The 13415-nt window shown below is 38.5% G+C and overlaps 2 protein-coding genes across 3 annotated transcripts; one reads left to right on the top strand and one right to left on the bottom strand.

Annotated features, from left to right (window-relative positions):
* Positions 1-70: 70 nt before the first annotated feature.
* On the top strand, positions 71-5830 carry LOC110804922 (HIPL1 protein). 2 transcript variants are annotated; one of them, XM_022010521.2, is made up of 7 exons: positions 71-744; positions 1764-1921; positions 2524-3324; positions 3412-3625; positions 4148-4326; positions 4438-4679; positions 5364-5830. In XM_022010521.2, the coding sequence occupies exons 2-7, from the start codon at positions 1841-1843 to the stop codon at positions 5773-5775; spliced, it is 1929 nt and encodes a 642-aa protein (XP_021866213.2). In that variant the 5' UTR covers positions 71-744; positions 1764-1840; the 3' UTR covers positions 5776-5830. The 2 variants fall into 2 exon arrangements, with proteins under 2 accessions (XP_021866213.2, XP_021866212.2); XM_022010520.2 differs by lacking the exon at positions 71-744 and adding an exon at positions 1238-1656.
* A 4810-nt stretch (positions 5831-10640) lies between these two features.
* On the bottom strand, positions 10641-13097 carry LOC110804944 (uncharacterized). The gene has a single exon (XM_022010544.2). It carries the CDS (start codon positions 13095-13097, stop codon positions 10641-10643), a length of 2457 nt encoding a protein of 818 aa, XP_021866236.1.
* Between the last annotated feature and the right edge of the window lie 318 nt (positions 13098-13415).

The raw sequence follows: 13415 nt of genomic DNA, 5'->3' as shown, positions 1-13415 counted from the left end.
TGTAGCCAGAGTTGTGTATTTTTCATATGCTTCAGAACTTGATTGAAGTACTGAACTTGTATGCTTCAAAATATGGAATGGGGCTTGATTGAGCAATTAAGAAAAACATTTCACTGTTGTATTGAATTGTTATGATGAAAAGTTCAGTTCCATGTCAAAGAGTTCTATTTGTTTTGTTGGTATGTCTATACCTTCTCCTCCACCAGCAGACGCATAATCGATAACGATGGTCAGCAACAAAGTTCTCCAATCAGACCATCAAATTTTGGTGTCCACCATTTTCTCATTCTTTATGGAGTTTCACCACTTCTTCAACAAGGTTTATTACGGAGTATATTCAGTTTTATCTTCGCCGCTGATTTGATAAGAACTTAAGAGGACAATTAGGTGGATTTTTACTATAAAGATTCATCCTTTGTGTGACCTGGGAAGAATTCAAAATTACCAAATCTCATTTCACATAGACAAGAAAAAGCAGACACCCGATAATGGGGAGATTTGCAGCAATATTTTCAGGCTTCTCATTCTCTCTCCTTTGACTTTATGGATTCCAATACTTTTGACCATCTCACTTGCTGGGTGTTAGGTGATCCATGGTATATCTTATTCTCCATGACAAAGCCTAGTAAAATGAATACTTTGAGACGGAAGGAGTATCGAATTTGGTTTTCAGAAAGAAGTTTGTGTGCAAATCTGCAGGTAGGCGAACGCATTAGCAAGTCTCTTCTCAGAGTGGATATCAAGGTATATTTAATGGTTCTTCCTGAAGTATATGCAAGTAAATTGCGTAATTATTAGCCTTAATTCCTAAATCTTCTTTTATGTCTAGTGAAAAATTTATGTCTGCTTTAACTTATTCTGCTGTGATATGTTAGTGGGGTTTTCTTCCCATGTGCCTTTAGATTTCAGATCATGCAACAACTCGCTTCCTAGAAAATTGAAACACCTCGCTTCCTAGAAAATTGAAGTCAGGGGAGGATCTTCCACTGGGGCCGGTTGGAGCCTGATTCCCAATATTTGCATATAATAATATGTTACCACAAAATCAGCAATTAAATGCCTGCACAGAACACAGTGAACCAACCATAATCCATGCAACTTGGGTTACAGGACAAAACAATCATACATAGTGTTATTTCTTCCCAACTAACCATTCATTTATTATTTTTGACTCTGAAAACTGGATGAGGTCAACTTGTATATAGGTAGGATTGTTTGCTGGAATAGATAGTATTAAAATAAGGAATTTCTTCTGGGAGCTGAGTTGTATAAGAGAGTGAAATGTCTGGTATTTAAATACACCAATAATAGAAGAATAATTCGTGATTTAAGATTAGAGTTTGACTGATCTGGTGCAAATTAGAATTTTCGAAAAGCTCAGAACTGTTTTCTTCTGTATAAATCATCTAAAAAACTGTACTGTTTTGGTTTCGGTTTCTTCATGAATCATGAATCATGGGGCTATCATTTTCCTGTAGAATCCTCGGAGTTGATAAAAAAAGACGGTGTCAGTTAGTACCTTGGATTGTACAAAATTGGCAGTTTTCTGTGTTTTTTCTATAATGGGTGTTCCTTTTAGTATTATTAGCTTCTATCTTTTAAGCTTGCTGTTACTTGCTAATAATTTGTCAGCTCATCCTCTTTGCATTGACTCGAGTGAGTCCCTTTGTTCCATCCTTCTTTGATTTCGAGTTATTCGCATTACGGTCAGTTGCTTTTATCTCAAGTTGTTTAACATTTTTGTTTTTGTTTTTGTTTTTTAGGCTATCCTTTAACCTTGAAGAGTCCCTTAAAATTTTGCCATTATGATGGGAGTTCATGCTGCAATTCGAAACAAGATATGCAATTGCAGAAGCAGTTTCAGTCCATGAATGTATCTGACTCTGCCTGTGCCTCTATTGTGAAATCAATCCTTTGTGCTGTAAGACTGTCTTTCCTTAATTAGAAATAACTTATTTTTCTTTTCTTCTCATGGATAGCTTAAAATAAGTCGTCCTACTCGTCTCCACTTGTTAGAGTAACGTTGCAGCATGTTCACCTCAACTAGGCTTTGTTCAACAAAATTAACCAGTTGTAGAATTGTAGTAACTGTTGGTTCTTCTACTATATGTTAGGTGATAAAGGTTAGCCGACAAAGTAGTTTTTTAATGTAGGTGTTCGGCTCTAGTGTCCTACTACCTGTTGAAGGTGTTCGGCTCTAGTGCCCTACTACCTGTTGGAGTAGTAAAAAAAACAAAATTTGGTAGCTTTTGAAAAACACTTCTCCATAAGTAAAGGCTGTTTACGACTATTTTGTCGAACACTGGCGTTTAAAATTGGTAGTATTTTGACATGTACTCACTCCAAAAGTACAAGCAGAAGTGCAGAACATACCCAAAACATACCTTTGATGGGACTTGTTTTGAGTGGTCAGATGATTGTTGTGGTTTTAGTTGCTGCTGCTGTTGTTCTTATCCAGTATGTGTAACATATGTATGTGGATATATTTTCCTGAGCTATTGTTGGGATTTCTGATAAATGCAGAGATGTGATCAGTTCTCAGCAGAGTTGTTCAGAGTCAATAGTGTGCCCCGTTCAGTTCCTGTTCTGTGCAACTCTACTTTGTCATCAACTTCACCACAATCCAGCCAAGCAGCAGGCAACTTTTGCTCAAAAGTATGGGATACATGTATGAACGTGTCAGTATTGAATTCACCGTTTTCACCCTCATTACAACGTCAAGCTGGATCTTCGGTAAATTCAAATCTGACCAAGATCACAGAAATGTGGCAGTCAAAAACTGATTTCTGTAACGCCTTAGGTGAAGCATCGGAAGATGGATCACTTTGCTTTGGCGGAGAACCTGTATCTTTAAATAATACTGCAGAACCCCCAAGTAGCCCATCTGGTTTGTGCCTCGAGAAAATTGGTAATGGATCTTATCTTAGTATGGTGCCTCATCCTGATGGCTCCAACCGAGTTTTCTTCTCCAACCAACAAGGAAAGATTTGGTTGGCAAAACTTCCAAAAGAAGGATCAGGTGGAGTTATCGAGTTTGATGAATCACGCCCTTTTCTGGATCTAAGTGACATAGTACATTTTGATGCTGAGTTTGGATTGATGAGCATAGCTATTCATCCAAGATTTGCTGAAAATGGCCGTTTCTTCGCTTCATTCAATTGTGACAAGACAGAGTGGCATGGATGTGAAGGACGTTGTGCATGTAACTCTGATGTCGATTGTGACCCCTCAATGCTACCAACTGATAATGGTGCACAACCATGCCAATATCAAAGTGTTATTGCTGAGTTTTCTGTTGGCGGTACCAATACTAAGCCATTAATGGTAAACTATGTGGTTCTAAACTAAGTTTATTTTTTATTTTTTGGGGTCTAAACTGTTAATAGCTAATCTTCTATGTTCTTTGTCCAGGCAACCTCTGCTAACCCAGCAGAAGTCAGAAGGATATTCACCATGGGACTGCCATTTACTTCTCATCATGGTGGACAAATCATTTTTGGCCCAGATGGGCATTTGTACTACATGATGGGAGACGGAGGAGGAAGTGGTGATCCCTACAATTTTGCTCAGAACAAAAGATCATTGCTTGGTAAAATTATGAGGTTTGATGTCAACACTTTTCCAAGTGAGTGTTATTGCAAATATTCTTATGTGATTGTACTATAAATTTTTTAAAAACTTTGGCTTTCGTTTAGTTCTATGTTTGATTTACCCTGCGCGATAAACTATGTTTTTCAGTTGTGCTGTTTATCGATAAGTCTTATCACCGAAGTTACTTAATGATGTCTAAGTCGGCTGATTAGTGTCAGAACCTCAGTTTTGCAGTTTCACTGGTTCACTTGTTCTTGCTGTCCTATTGATTGGTATCTAGGGAGACACTGATAGATATCAGTAATCCGCCATCTTATGATGGCCGTAGTTCTTCTTTCCCTGTATGTATCCAGAAGGCTTAATTTTAACATTTTTAGTGTTCATGTGAAGATCTCAAAGCAGAATGAAACTTGTGATTATCTCATTATGATACCTCTTACGCAAAAATTAAATGAAAAAGAGAAAAAAGAAGCAAACTAATTTGGTTACTTCTCCTTAATGAGGTTGTTTCTCCTATATTTCTTTCTGACTTTTGTTACTTATGTTGTTTATCCAGGTGCTTCAGAAATAAGTACAGAGGGTTTATGGGGAAACTATACTATCCCAAAAGACAACCCCTATATCAACGATAATCAGTCACAACCTGAAATATGGGCCAGTGGATTAAGGAATCCTTGGAGATGCAGTTTTGATGCTGAAAGGCCTTCATACTTTTTGTGCACTGATGTTGGACAGGTTTGAGTTTCGCTAGCCATTATAACTATCTACTGCCTTTTTAAACAACTGACTACCTCATCGTTCTCTGTCTGTATCGAGTTTTGAAACCCCTTTATCTTACACCTACAGGACATGACTGAAGAAGTGAACATAATCACGAAGGGTGGAAACTATGGTTGGCGAGTTTATGAAGGTCCCTACCCTTTCACTCCTCTAACATCACCAGGAGGAAATACTTCTCTGAACTCTATAAACCCTATTTTCCCTGTAATGGGTTACAATCATTCCGCTGTGAGTTCAAAACAAGGTTCTGCATCAATTACTGGCGGTTATTTTTACCGATCTTCAACTGATCCTTGCATGTCCGGAAGGTGTGTGTTCTTCAGCTACCTCTTTCTAGGGGATCATTGAGTCTACTTTCATCCCTGTCGTAAAAGTACTTGTCTGTTGTGTCTACTAAAGAAGGTTGTGGGCCGAGTCGGGTCAGGCTTTGGGCTGATCCACATGTCATGGGCCTGAATGGGCCCAACCCACTTGTAACGAGCCAGGCCATTCCAGGCCAAAAATTTCAAAATACGGCCCATGCACTACCTAAGCCCACATGTGACATGCCGGGTCGGGCCGTGGTGCCTAAGCTTAATATTACTCAATTTAGCATTCTTTGTCGTGTAGTGTTGGGTCGGGCCGTCATGCCTAAGCCTAATTTTACTCAATTTTGCGTGCTTTGTCGTGTTGGGCCGGGCCGTCGTGCCTAAGCCTAGTTTTACTCAACTTTGCGTGCTTTGTCGAATTGTCGTGTTGGGCCGTGCCGTATAGTGTTCTTTCCAAAAAATGCAGCCCAGGCCCGGCCCACAAAATCGTGCTCGTGCAGGGTCGTGCTTTTTTCTTGCTGAGCCGCCCGGCCCAGTGCCATCTTTAGTTTCCTACCAAGTTCTTAGATATATTCAAGCTATTGTCAATATTAGCTCATCATCAATCATCATCATCAAATTCCACGTCGAGTCAATTTCAGCTCGGGTCATAATTACGTGAAAATCTACATGGTGTATTTTCAGGTACTTGTATGCTGATTTATACGGAGGCGCTATGTGGGAAGGTACTGAGTTTCCTGAAGAAAGTGGGAACTTCACGTCTAGCTTACTATCCTTTAGCTGTGCTGCAGACTCTCCTATAAAGTGCAGTTCTGTCCCAGGAAGTTCATTGCCTGCTTTAGGTTACATTTTCTCATTTGGGGAAGACCAGAACAAAGATGTTTATGTACTGTCTAGTAGTGGCGTATACAGAGTTGTTCGTTCGAGCCGGTGTAAGTATACTTGCTCAAAGGAAAACACTGCAGATGTTTCAGTCCTGTCTCCTGCTCCATCGCCTTCACCTTCGCGGTCATCAGCCTCACAGTTGAGCAAACACTTATGCATGAGTTTAGTGATTTTGTTGTCATCTTTGGTTATGGTTTGGTTAGATATTTGATCAATTTTGTACATGAGAAATTTGCAATTGGAATCATTGTTGAACAATCTGCCTACTCCTCTCTTTGAAGTTTGAAGTACCTTAAAACAATTGACAAATCAAAACTCATTTGTTGACAAAAGAGAGTACTTTCAAACTTAAATAAGAAAATTGTCCTCTTTCTTCTTTCGTGCTATGTTACTCTGACTTGGATATTAGTATAGGATACGGTATCTGTCCAAGAATCAGCACTCAGCGAAATTGTGAAAATTTTCATAGTTTAGACCAAACTGAAGTGCATATTCATGTCGAGTGTCGAGAATTCGGGTACTTGAGGTGAAATGAAGAGTCCGAGTAACATAGCTTTCGTTATTCTCTTTACGTTTTACAACTTAACGCACATCCAAGCATCAATTGTTTTCTTGGATTGTTTTTATTTCCCTTGTATTGTACCAATTATCCAAAAACTAGTTGTGAAAGTTCGATTTTCAATTAGAAGGCTCAAGTATAATCTAACTCGGAACAAACATTTGTTTAATTCTATTTTATTAACTTTGAGCCCAATTTAGTAAGGAGTATGAATTTCCACATAATCCAATCTGATTAAATTCGGTTTTGGATTGTTAGTGTCCAATAAAAAAAAAGTCCAACACCATAGACCTTTTTTTTAAAAAAAAGAAAAGAAAAAAGAAAATCTTTGCATAATGGTCTTTGGACCTTTTTCATTTCTAATAATCTATCGAGTCATACTTATATGCTCATCATGTAAATTTTCTCAAAACTATTTATGTCCTCGAGTAATATGTATCGCGTCTCGTTAGACCATGTGCATCCTTGATCCTTGGTCAAGTATTAAATAATTTTTCTCTCATCTTTCTCCTTCTTTCACCTGATTTTCCATTAATTTGACACACCTCTCACTCTAACTCTTACTTTCTTTTCCTATAATCTTAACTCGAGGTCAATAATTTCTTTCACCTACTTTTTACTTAAATTCCACCTCAAATTCTCTTTCCTACACAATCGCTAATTTTAACAACTACTAAATTTTAAATATAAAGTTATAATTAATATATAAAAATTATGCAAATTATTTTCATACAAACAAAAATAGCGAATTGACACCACAAAACAAATATTCTAAATCAATGAAAGATAAACATTTAAAATGAACATGAAAAAAAAACGCAATGCATCAGACCCATAAAAAAACGAAACATGCATGGTATTAAAGAAATAAAGGCTCACTTATTTACTTGACATTTGGTCAGAAACCTGACCCAAGTCAAGTTTAGAAATAATTTGACATTCCTCTTTGTCAACATTGCAGAAAAATGGAAGGGTCAAATACACCTTGACAACAGGCCTCTGTCAAGGTTGTTGATGCACTTATAGACTTATAGGTAGCTAAGTAGCTTATAACTATTTTCAATGTGTCAAACTTCTTTTTAGATTGTTGTATCGTAACACCAGGATATGCTATTTTTTTAACGCAAAACGACGATATATATATATATATATATATATATATATATATATATCGTCGTTTTGCGTTAAAAAAATAGCATATCCTGGTATATATATATATATATAACTTAGAAATTAGGAATAGTCGGATACACTCCTCAACTTTTGAGGCCAAAGACAACACATTCCTAACCGAACCGATCCCTAAGCAACCTAAATCCCCCTCGTACGCAAAAACTTGTCAAAAAGGGATACTTCACTCCTAGATATCCATAATTATAATTACCAATCCGAGAATTAAGAAAACTATATATAAACATACTACCCAAAAGATACGAACGCCAAAGCACTAGCTTGAAGATCATGCGTTGCTCCAAAATCTGAACTGCTACTAAAGATTCTAGTTGTTGGAAATTTCACCATCCTCTAGTTCAACAATCTCAATTGGGTTAGAGACTGTTGAACCACCAACAACGAAAGGCTCAAAAACTTTACCCTTTCCTTTCCCCTGCACTTCATCACCCTTGCTTTTAGTCACTTCCAAAGCCTGTTTGATGTTTGACACAATTGATCCGAAAATAATTTCAGAAGCTGAAGAAGATGCAGCAAAAGTATTCAAAGTCTGTGTTGTATTGCTCGCAGCTTGAACCAAACTCCTTTCCATGGCAGCTTGCCTTCGGACGCAAGAATCGAATTCTTTGAAATAATGTTCTTTGGCACAAGCTGGAATGATGAAATGGAGTTTGTGACCCACTGCCATAACCATGGAATGAGCAGCTAAATCATGAGCTACCTTGTTGCAGAAACGAGGAATATGTGAAAAGGAAACTGTCCAGTTCTGGCCCAACAATTGGGCAACTTCTCTAAGCACTGGACCTAACTCATGATGTGCTTGATCTTGAATATCACTGACCAGTAACTTCAACTGAATGGCATCTGTTTCCACTTCTAATTTATCAAACTTGAGGTCCTTAGCAATCATCAATCCTTCACGCAAAGCATATAGCTTTGCAGCCAGTGGAGAATTAACATTAAATTTGCTAGAAAAACCAACAAACCATGATCCATTGGGTCTTCTGAAAACTCCCCCTCCACCAGCTTCAGTTGCAGACTTCCAGGCACCATCCACATTAAGCTTCATAAAGTCTTGTTTTGGTGGAATCCATTCAAACTTGAAAACTCCAGCTTCCTGTACCTGAGACATTCCTTTTCCCTGCAAAATGAAGTTAGTGCCTTTTCAATCCACAAAGAAATTGTTATAAAGAGAAAAACAAATTTTCATCTTATACTCAAAAACTGTGGTGTTTCTTGAAGTCCAGATGTGCCAGATGCCAACAGCAAATAAAACTTTCCAATTCATGGAACAAGATAAATTAAAATCAATCCATGATTTCCAATTGGAATTATAAAAAGCTCTAAAATCAAACTTTTCATTCCTCCATATCCTTTAAAAGATAAAGGACCATAGGATACTGGATTGGGTACGATCCCTGAAAAGATGAAGATGAGATTCAGTATCTGAAAGGCATCTAGAGCAAATTGGACTAATGCCTGGTATGAACCTATTCAAATTTTGTGCTACTAGGAGAATTTCATGCCTGCAATTCCATAATAACATTCTATATTTGTAAGGCACTTTGATTTTCCAAATAGAGTTCCAAAAGTTATTATTCTGACTATTGTAAGAGATGGGAGCATGTATTTGACAAAAATAAGCTGATTTGATATTAAAGGTTCCATTTTTCGAGTAATTCCATCTAATAAAATCTTCTTTCTTATCTGTAGTAGAGAGAGGATAAGCTAGGATTTGATGTTGAATATGAGTGGGAAGAAGATGTTCTATATCTTTTAAATACCATCTCCCATTTCGAATGATTTTGCTGACAAACCAATGAGCTTTGGAGTTTGGAATTTTAATCTCTTTAAGAGTGTATAAAGGAGCTTCCCCAACCCAATGGTGATACCATAATGAAGTATTCTGACCATTCCCAATATTTATGATTAGACCTTTTTGCAAAACACTACGTCCCTTGAGAATGTCTCTCCAAAGAGGAGACTGATTTCCGTTACTAATGCAGTCCATAAGTTTGATTTCTTAATATACTTTTCTTTAAACACTTTAACCCACAGCTTGTCTGGTTTTGTGAGGATGGCCCACCCTAGTTTTGCCATAAAAGCTAAGTTCCATTCTTTTAGACGTCTAATCCCAAGTCCTCCACAAGTAACAGAAGAAGTGATTTTATCCCAAGAAAGACGGGACATGTATCTATTTTGGTCTGGTTTATTCCACAAGAATTTCCTAGTACATTTTTCCAACTCATAAATAGTAGAAGCAGGAAGCAGATTGGTTTGCATGACATAGAGGGGTTGAGAATTAAGGACAGATTTGATTAAAGTACATCTTCCTGCCATGTTTAGAAGTTTGGCTTGCCAACCTCTTACTTTAGTAGTAGATTTATCAAGAAGGGACAGGTAATTACTAATTTTTAACTTATTGGGGCGAATGTCCACTCCTAAGTACTTTCCAAAGCATGAAGAGATTTTAAATCCATAAGTGGAAGCAATGTCCTGTCTAATGGAATTATGAAGGGTACGAGGGAAAATCAAAGTGGATTTGGTCATACTGATTTTAAGACCAGACATTTCTCCAAAGGAATCAAGAGTATTCATGATGCTATGCATATTGTCGATGGAGGCTATACTAAAAAGAAACACATCGTCAGCATAAAAAACATGAGACATTTTAATGTTCTTAGTAAGAGCTATTGGTTTCCAAGATCCAGAATTAATTTTTTCTTCAATCATAGAAGATAACCTATCAAGACATAAAACAAAAATATAAGACGAAAGAGGGTCCCCTTGACGAATACCCCTTGATGGGGTAAACTTATCACAAATTTCACCGTTCCAAAGTACTGAAATCACAGGAGAAGTAATGCAGGACATTATTAAATGTATAATCTTATTAGGGAAGTCAAAATGAATTAAAGTGTCCCGTATAAAATCCCATTCCAAACTATCGTAGGCCTTAGAAATATCCAATTTTAACGCCATAATTTTATTTCTTTTTTTGGCTTTGTGAAAATGATGGGCCATTTCTTTCACCAAAATCACATTATCCTCTATCCTACCTTTGATAAAACTTGATTGTAGAGGGCTTACAATTCGACCTAAGACTAGTTTTAACCTAGAAGAAATGATCTTGGTAATAATCTTATAAATAGTATTGCACAGGCCTATAGGTCGAAACTCAGTAATAAAAGAGGGAGCAGAAATCTTTGGAATTAAAGCGATATAAGAGTGATTGATCTCCATAGGAATACAACCGTTGGTAAAGCAATCCTTACAGAACTTGAAAATAGTGGGACCTAATTATTATTCTTATTTTTTTTTGGCAGAAGGAAAAAGCAAACACACATCTAGTCTCTTTTCCTAGCTTGAACAGCTAGGTTATGAGCTCTAGACACCTCATTCCTGGGGACTTTAGAAATGCAAAAATAATTAAGTGAATTAATACTAAGAACTATATCCGCTATCAGGGACCGAATCTCCAGCTTTGTGTCACTTGGTTGTTTAAGTGCTGTAACGAGATCACAGCAATCCGTAAGGATATCCACCCTCGAGTACACATTAGCAAGTGATTGAATTGCCAGCCACAAGGCCGTAGCCTCCTCTTGAAGGGGGGTAGTTGCAAAGATATGTTGAGAGCCACTAGTGACAGTTCCCTCATGCTCACATAACCAACCCGCTCCCGCAGTCCAACCCAACTTCGATATTTTCTTCGTCTTCTTCCACGACCCATCCACCTGTATGCTAGTCGGAGTAGAACCACTTGGACAACCGACCGCCCAGAAGGCCAGGGCACTATTCCTGCGGTCCACCATCCCACGCGCAGACGAGTTCCTCTTCTTCCCTTCCATAAAAGCCCAACACTTCTTGTAATTGTCATCAATGTTAGACATGATCTGTGTGGGAGTGGTCTTGCCATCCCTGAATATAAGCTCATTCCTGGCTTTCCATATGCTCCATAATGTTGCAACAAAGGTCACTAGCTTTTCGTCCCTTCCGTCTTCCGTCTTCGAAAAGAACCACAAGTAGTGTCTGACCCACTCACTCAATGATGATCCGCTGTTGTTGATCCTTAAACCGATTTGTCCCGTACTCCAAATTCTCTTTATCTGCTCACAATCACGAAATAAATGCTCCAATGTCTCCTCATGCGCAAGACAACTCTTGCACATTACATCTAACTCCACACCTCTCGCACGGAGGTTGGTACACGAAGGCAAAGCCTTATTTAAAATCTTCCACATAAATAGTTTCCAGTTGGGTATAATTTTCATTTTCCAAATTTTTTTCCAGAATGATGGGCTGTCACCTTGTACCGTTAACTGATTTTGCAGCAAAGCATAGCCTTCCCTAACCGAATAAGATCCCTTGGTGAGGGAGTTCCATATTACCTCATCTTCAAGATTCCGAGCACTAACGTGGATGGCAAGGATATTCTTTGCAGTATTGCTCTCAAAACAACTCCAGACGAGACTCGATTTCCACTTTAAGTCATCAGTTAAAAGGTCTGCAACCATCTTCACATTAGGCGACACTCCCTCCTTCTTTTGAACACGCTGACCATGAACCCAGGTATCCCTTTCAATGTCAATATTGCTGCCATCCCCAACTAACATACCCATACCCAACTTCAAATTTGAGGCTGCTCTTACCATACTCCTAAAACTCCACGACACCCTGCCTAGAATCCCATTATTTTGTGCAATCAATATTGGCGATTTTTTGTATTTTCCCAGCAGAATACGAGCAACTAAACTCTGAGGGTTATTCTGGATTCTCCAAGCTTGCTTACACACTAATGCGGTGTTTAGATTTTTTATATTATGGACCCCTAAACCCCCTTGCTCTTTGTGTTTTTCCAAAAGTGCCCTACTCCTCCAGTAGATGGGTTTTCTGTCCATTGAAGTGCTCCATATAAACTTGGTGAAGAGGCTTGTTATTCTACTAAGGCTTCCCCTTGGGATCAGGAAGAGAGACATAACATGAGAAGCCATGGCTACAATGATACTGTTCACCAAAATAATCTTGCCTGCTTGGGAAATAGAAATGAATTTCCAAGATGAAAGCTTTTTTGCGATTCTGTCAATTAGGAACTCGAACTTCTGGGAACTCCTACCATCCACATCCATAGGGCAGCCCAAGTAAGTACCCATTGCGAATTTATTCTTCATTCCTAAGGGCCTGCGCATAAAGGAGATGAACCTGCGCGGGGTGTTAGGAGAAAATGTGACAAAAGATTTTTCCAAACTCACCACCTCACCCGATATCAGACTAAACTCGTCCAGAGCCTTCCTCAAATTAACACACGAGTCCGGAGTTGCATGGAAGAAAAATAACGCATCATCCGCAAAAAACAAGTGATTGATTCTTGGCGACCGTCTTCCAATTTTCAAGCCACGACCTGAACCAATTTCCTGCAAAGCTAGCATACGTCGAGAGAGCACCTCCATGCACATAATGAAAATATAAGGCGACAAAGGGTCGCCTTGACGGAGACCACACTTGGGCTTGAAATTTTCTGTGACCTCCCCATTGACAAGAACCGCCATAGACACAGTGGTGATACATTCCATAATCCAATCTATCCATTGTTGAGGGAATTCAAAGGCCATGAGAACCTCCCTAATAAAGCTCCAGCTTATACGATGGTAAGCCTTATTCAGGTCCATCTTCAAAATACCTGCAAAATCCTTTCCTTTTTTCCTTTTCTTTACATATTGCATATACTCATGAGCAATCATACAATTATCCACGAGAAGTCTTCCCGGCACGAAAGCATTTTGATACTCACTAATGATGTCTCCCATGATTCTTTTCATCCTCATCACCAAGCACTTGGAGATCACTTTATACAAGGAATTACATAGGCCTATAGGCCTGAACTTAGACACACAGTCCGGGCTTTGAACTTTAGGAATAAGAGCAATAAAGGTGCGATTTGTTTCCGCTAGCATTCGACCTCCATTGAAGAAACCCCGTACCGCACCGCATATCTCAGTATGAGTTTAAGCCCAAAATTTTTTGAAGAAAAGTGGAGGAACCCCATCTGGCCCTGGCGATTTAAGATCCTGCATACTGAATACAGCGTCCCTCACATCTTGGTTCGTGAAAGGTACTGCTAGTAT

This window comes from Spinacia oleracea, chromosome 5, assembly GCF_020520425.1.
Source record: "Spinacia oleracea cultivar Varoflay chromosome 5, BTI_SOV_V1, whole genome shotgun sequence".
Taxonomy (NCBI): domain Eukaryota; kingdom Viridiplantae; phylum Streptophyta; class Magnoliopsida; order Caryophyllales; family Amaranthaceae; genus Spinacia; species Spinacia oleracea.
This window is presented reverse-complemented; position numbering and strand designations above follow the sequence as displayed.

Excerpts from the sequence above, each read along its gene's own strand:
- LOC110804922 (XM_022010520.2), top strand. The coding sequence starts at position 1,563 with ATGGGTGTTCCTTTTAGTATTATTAGCTTCTATCTTTTAAGCTTGCTG. Across the intron at positions 1,922-2,523 it reads TGAAATCAATCCTTTGTGCT|AGATGTGATCAGTTCTCAGC; the intron begins GTAAGACTGTCT and ends TGATAAATGCAG. Across the intron at positions 3,325-3,411 it reads CCAATACTAAGCCATTAATG|GCAACCTCTGCTAACCCAGC; the intron begins GTAAACTATGTG and ends TTCTTTGTCCAG.
- LOC110804944 (XM_022010544.2), bottom strand. The coding sequence starts at position 13,097 with ATGGGAGACATCATTAGTGAGTATCAAAATGCTTTCGTGCCGGGAAGA.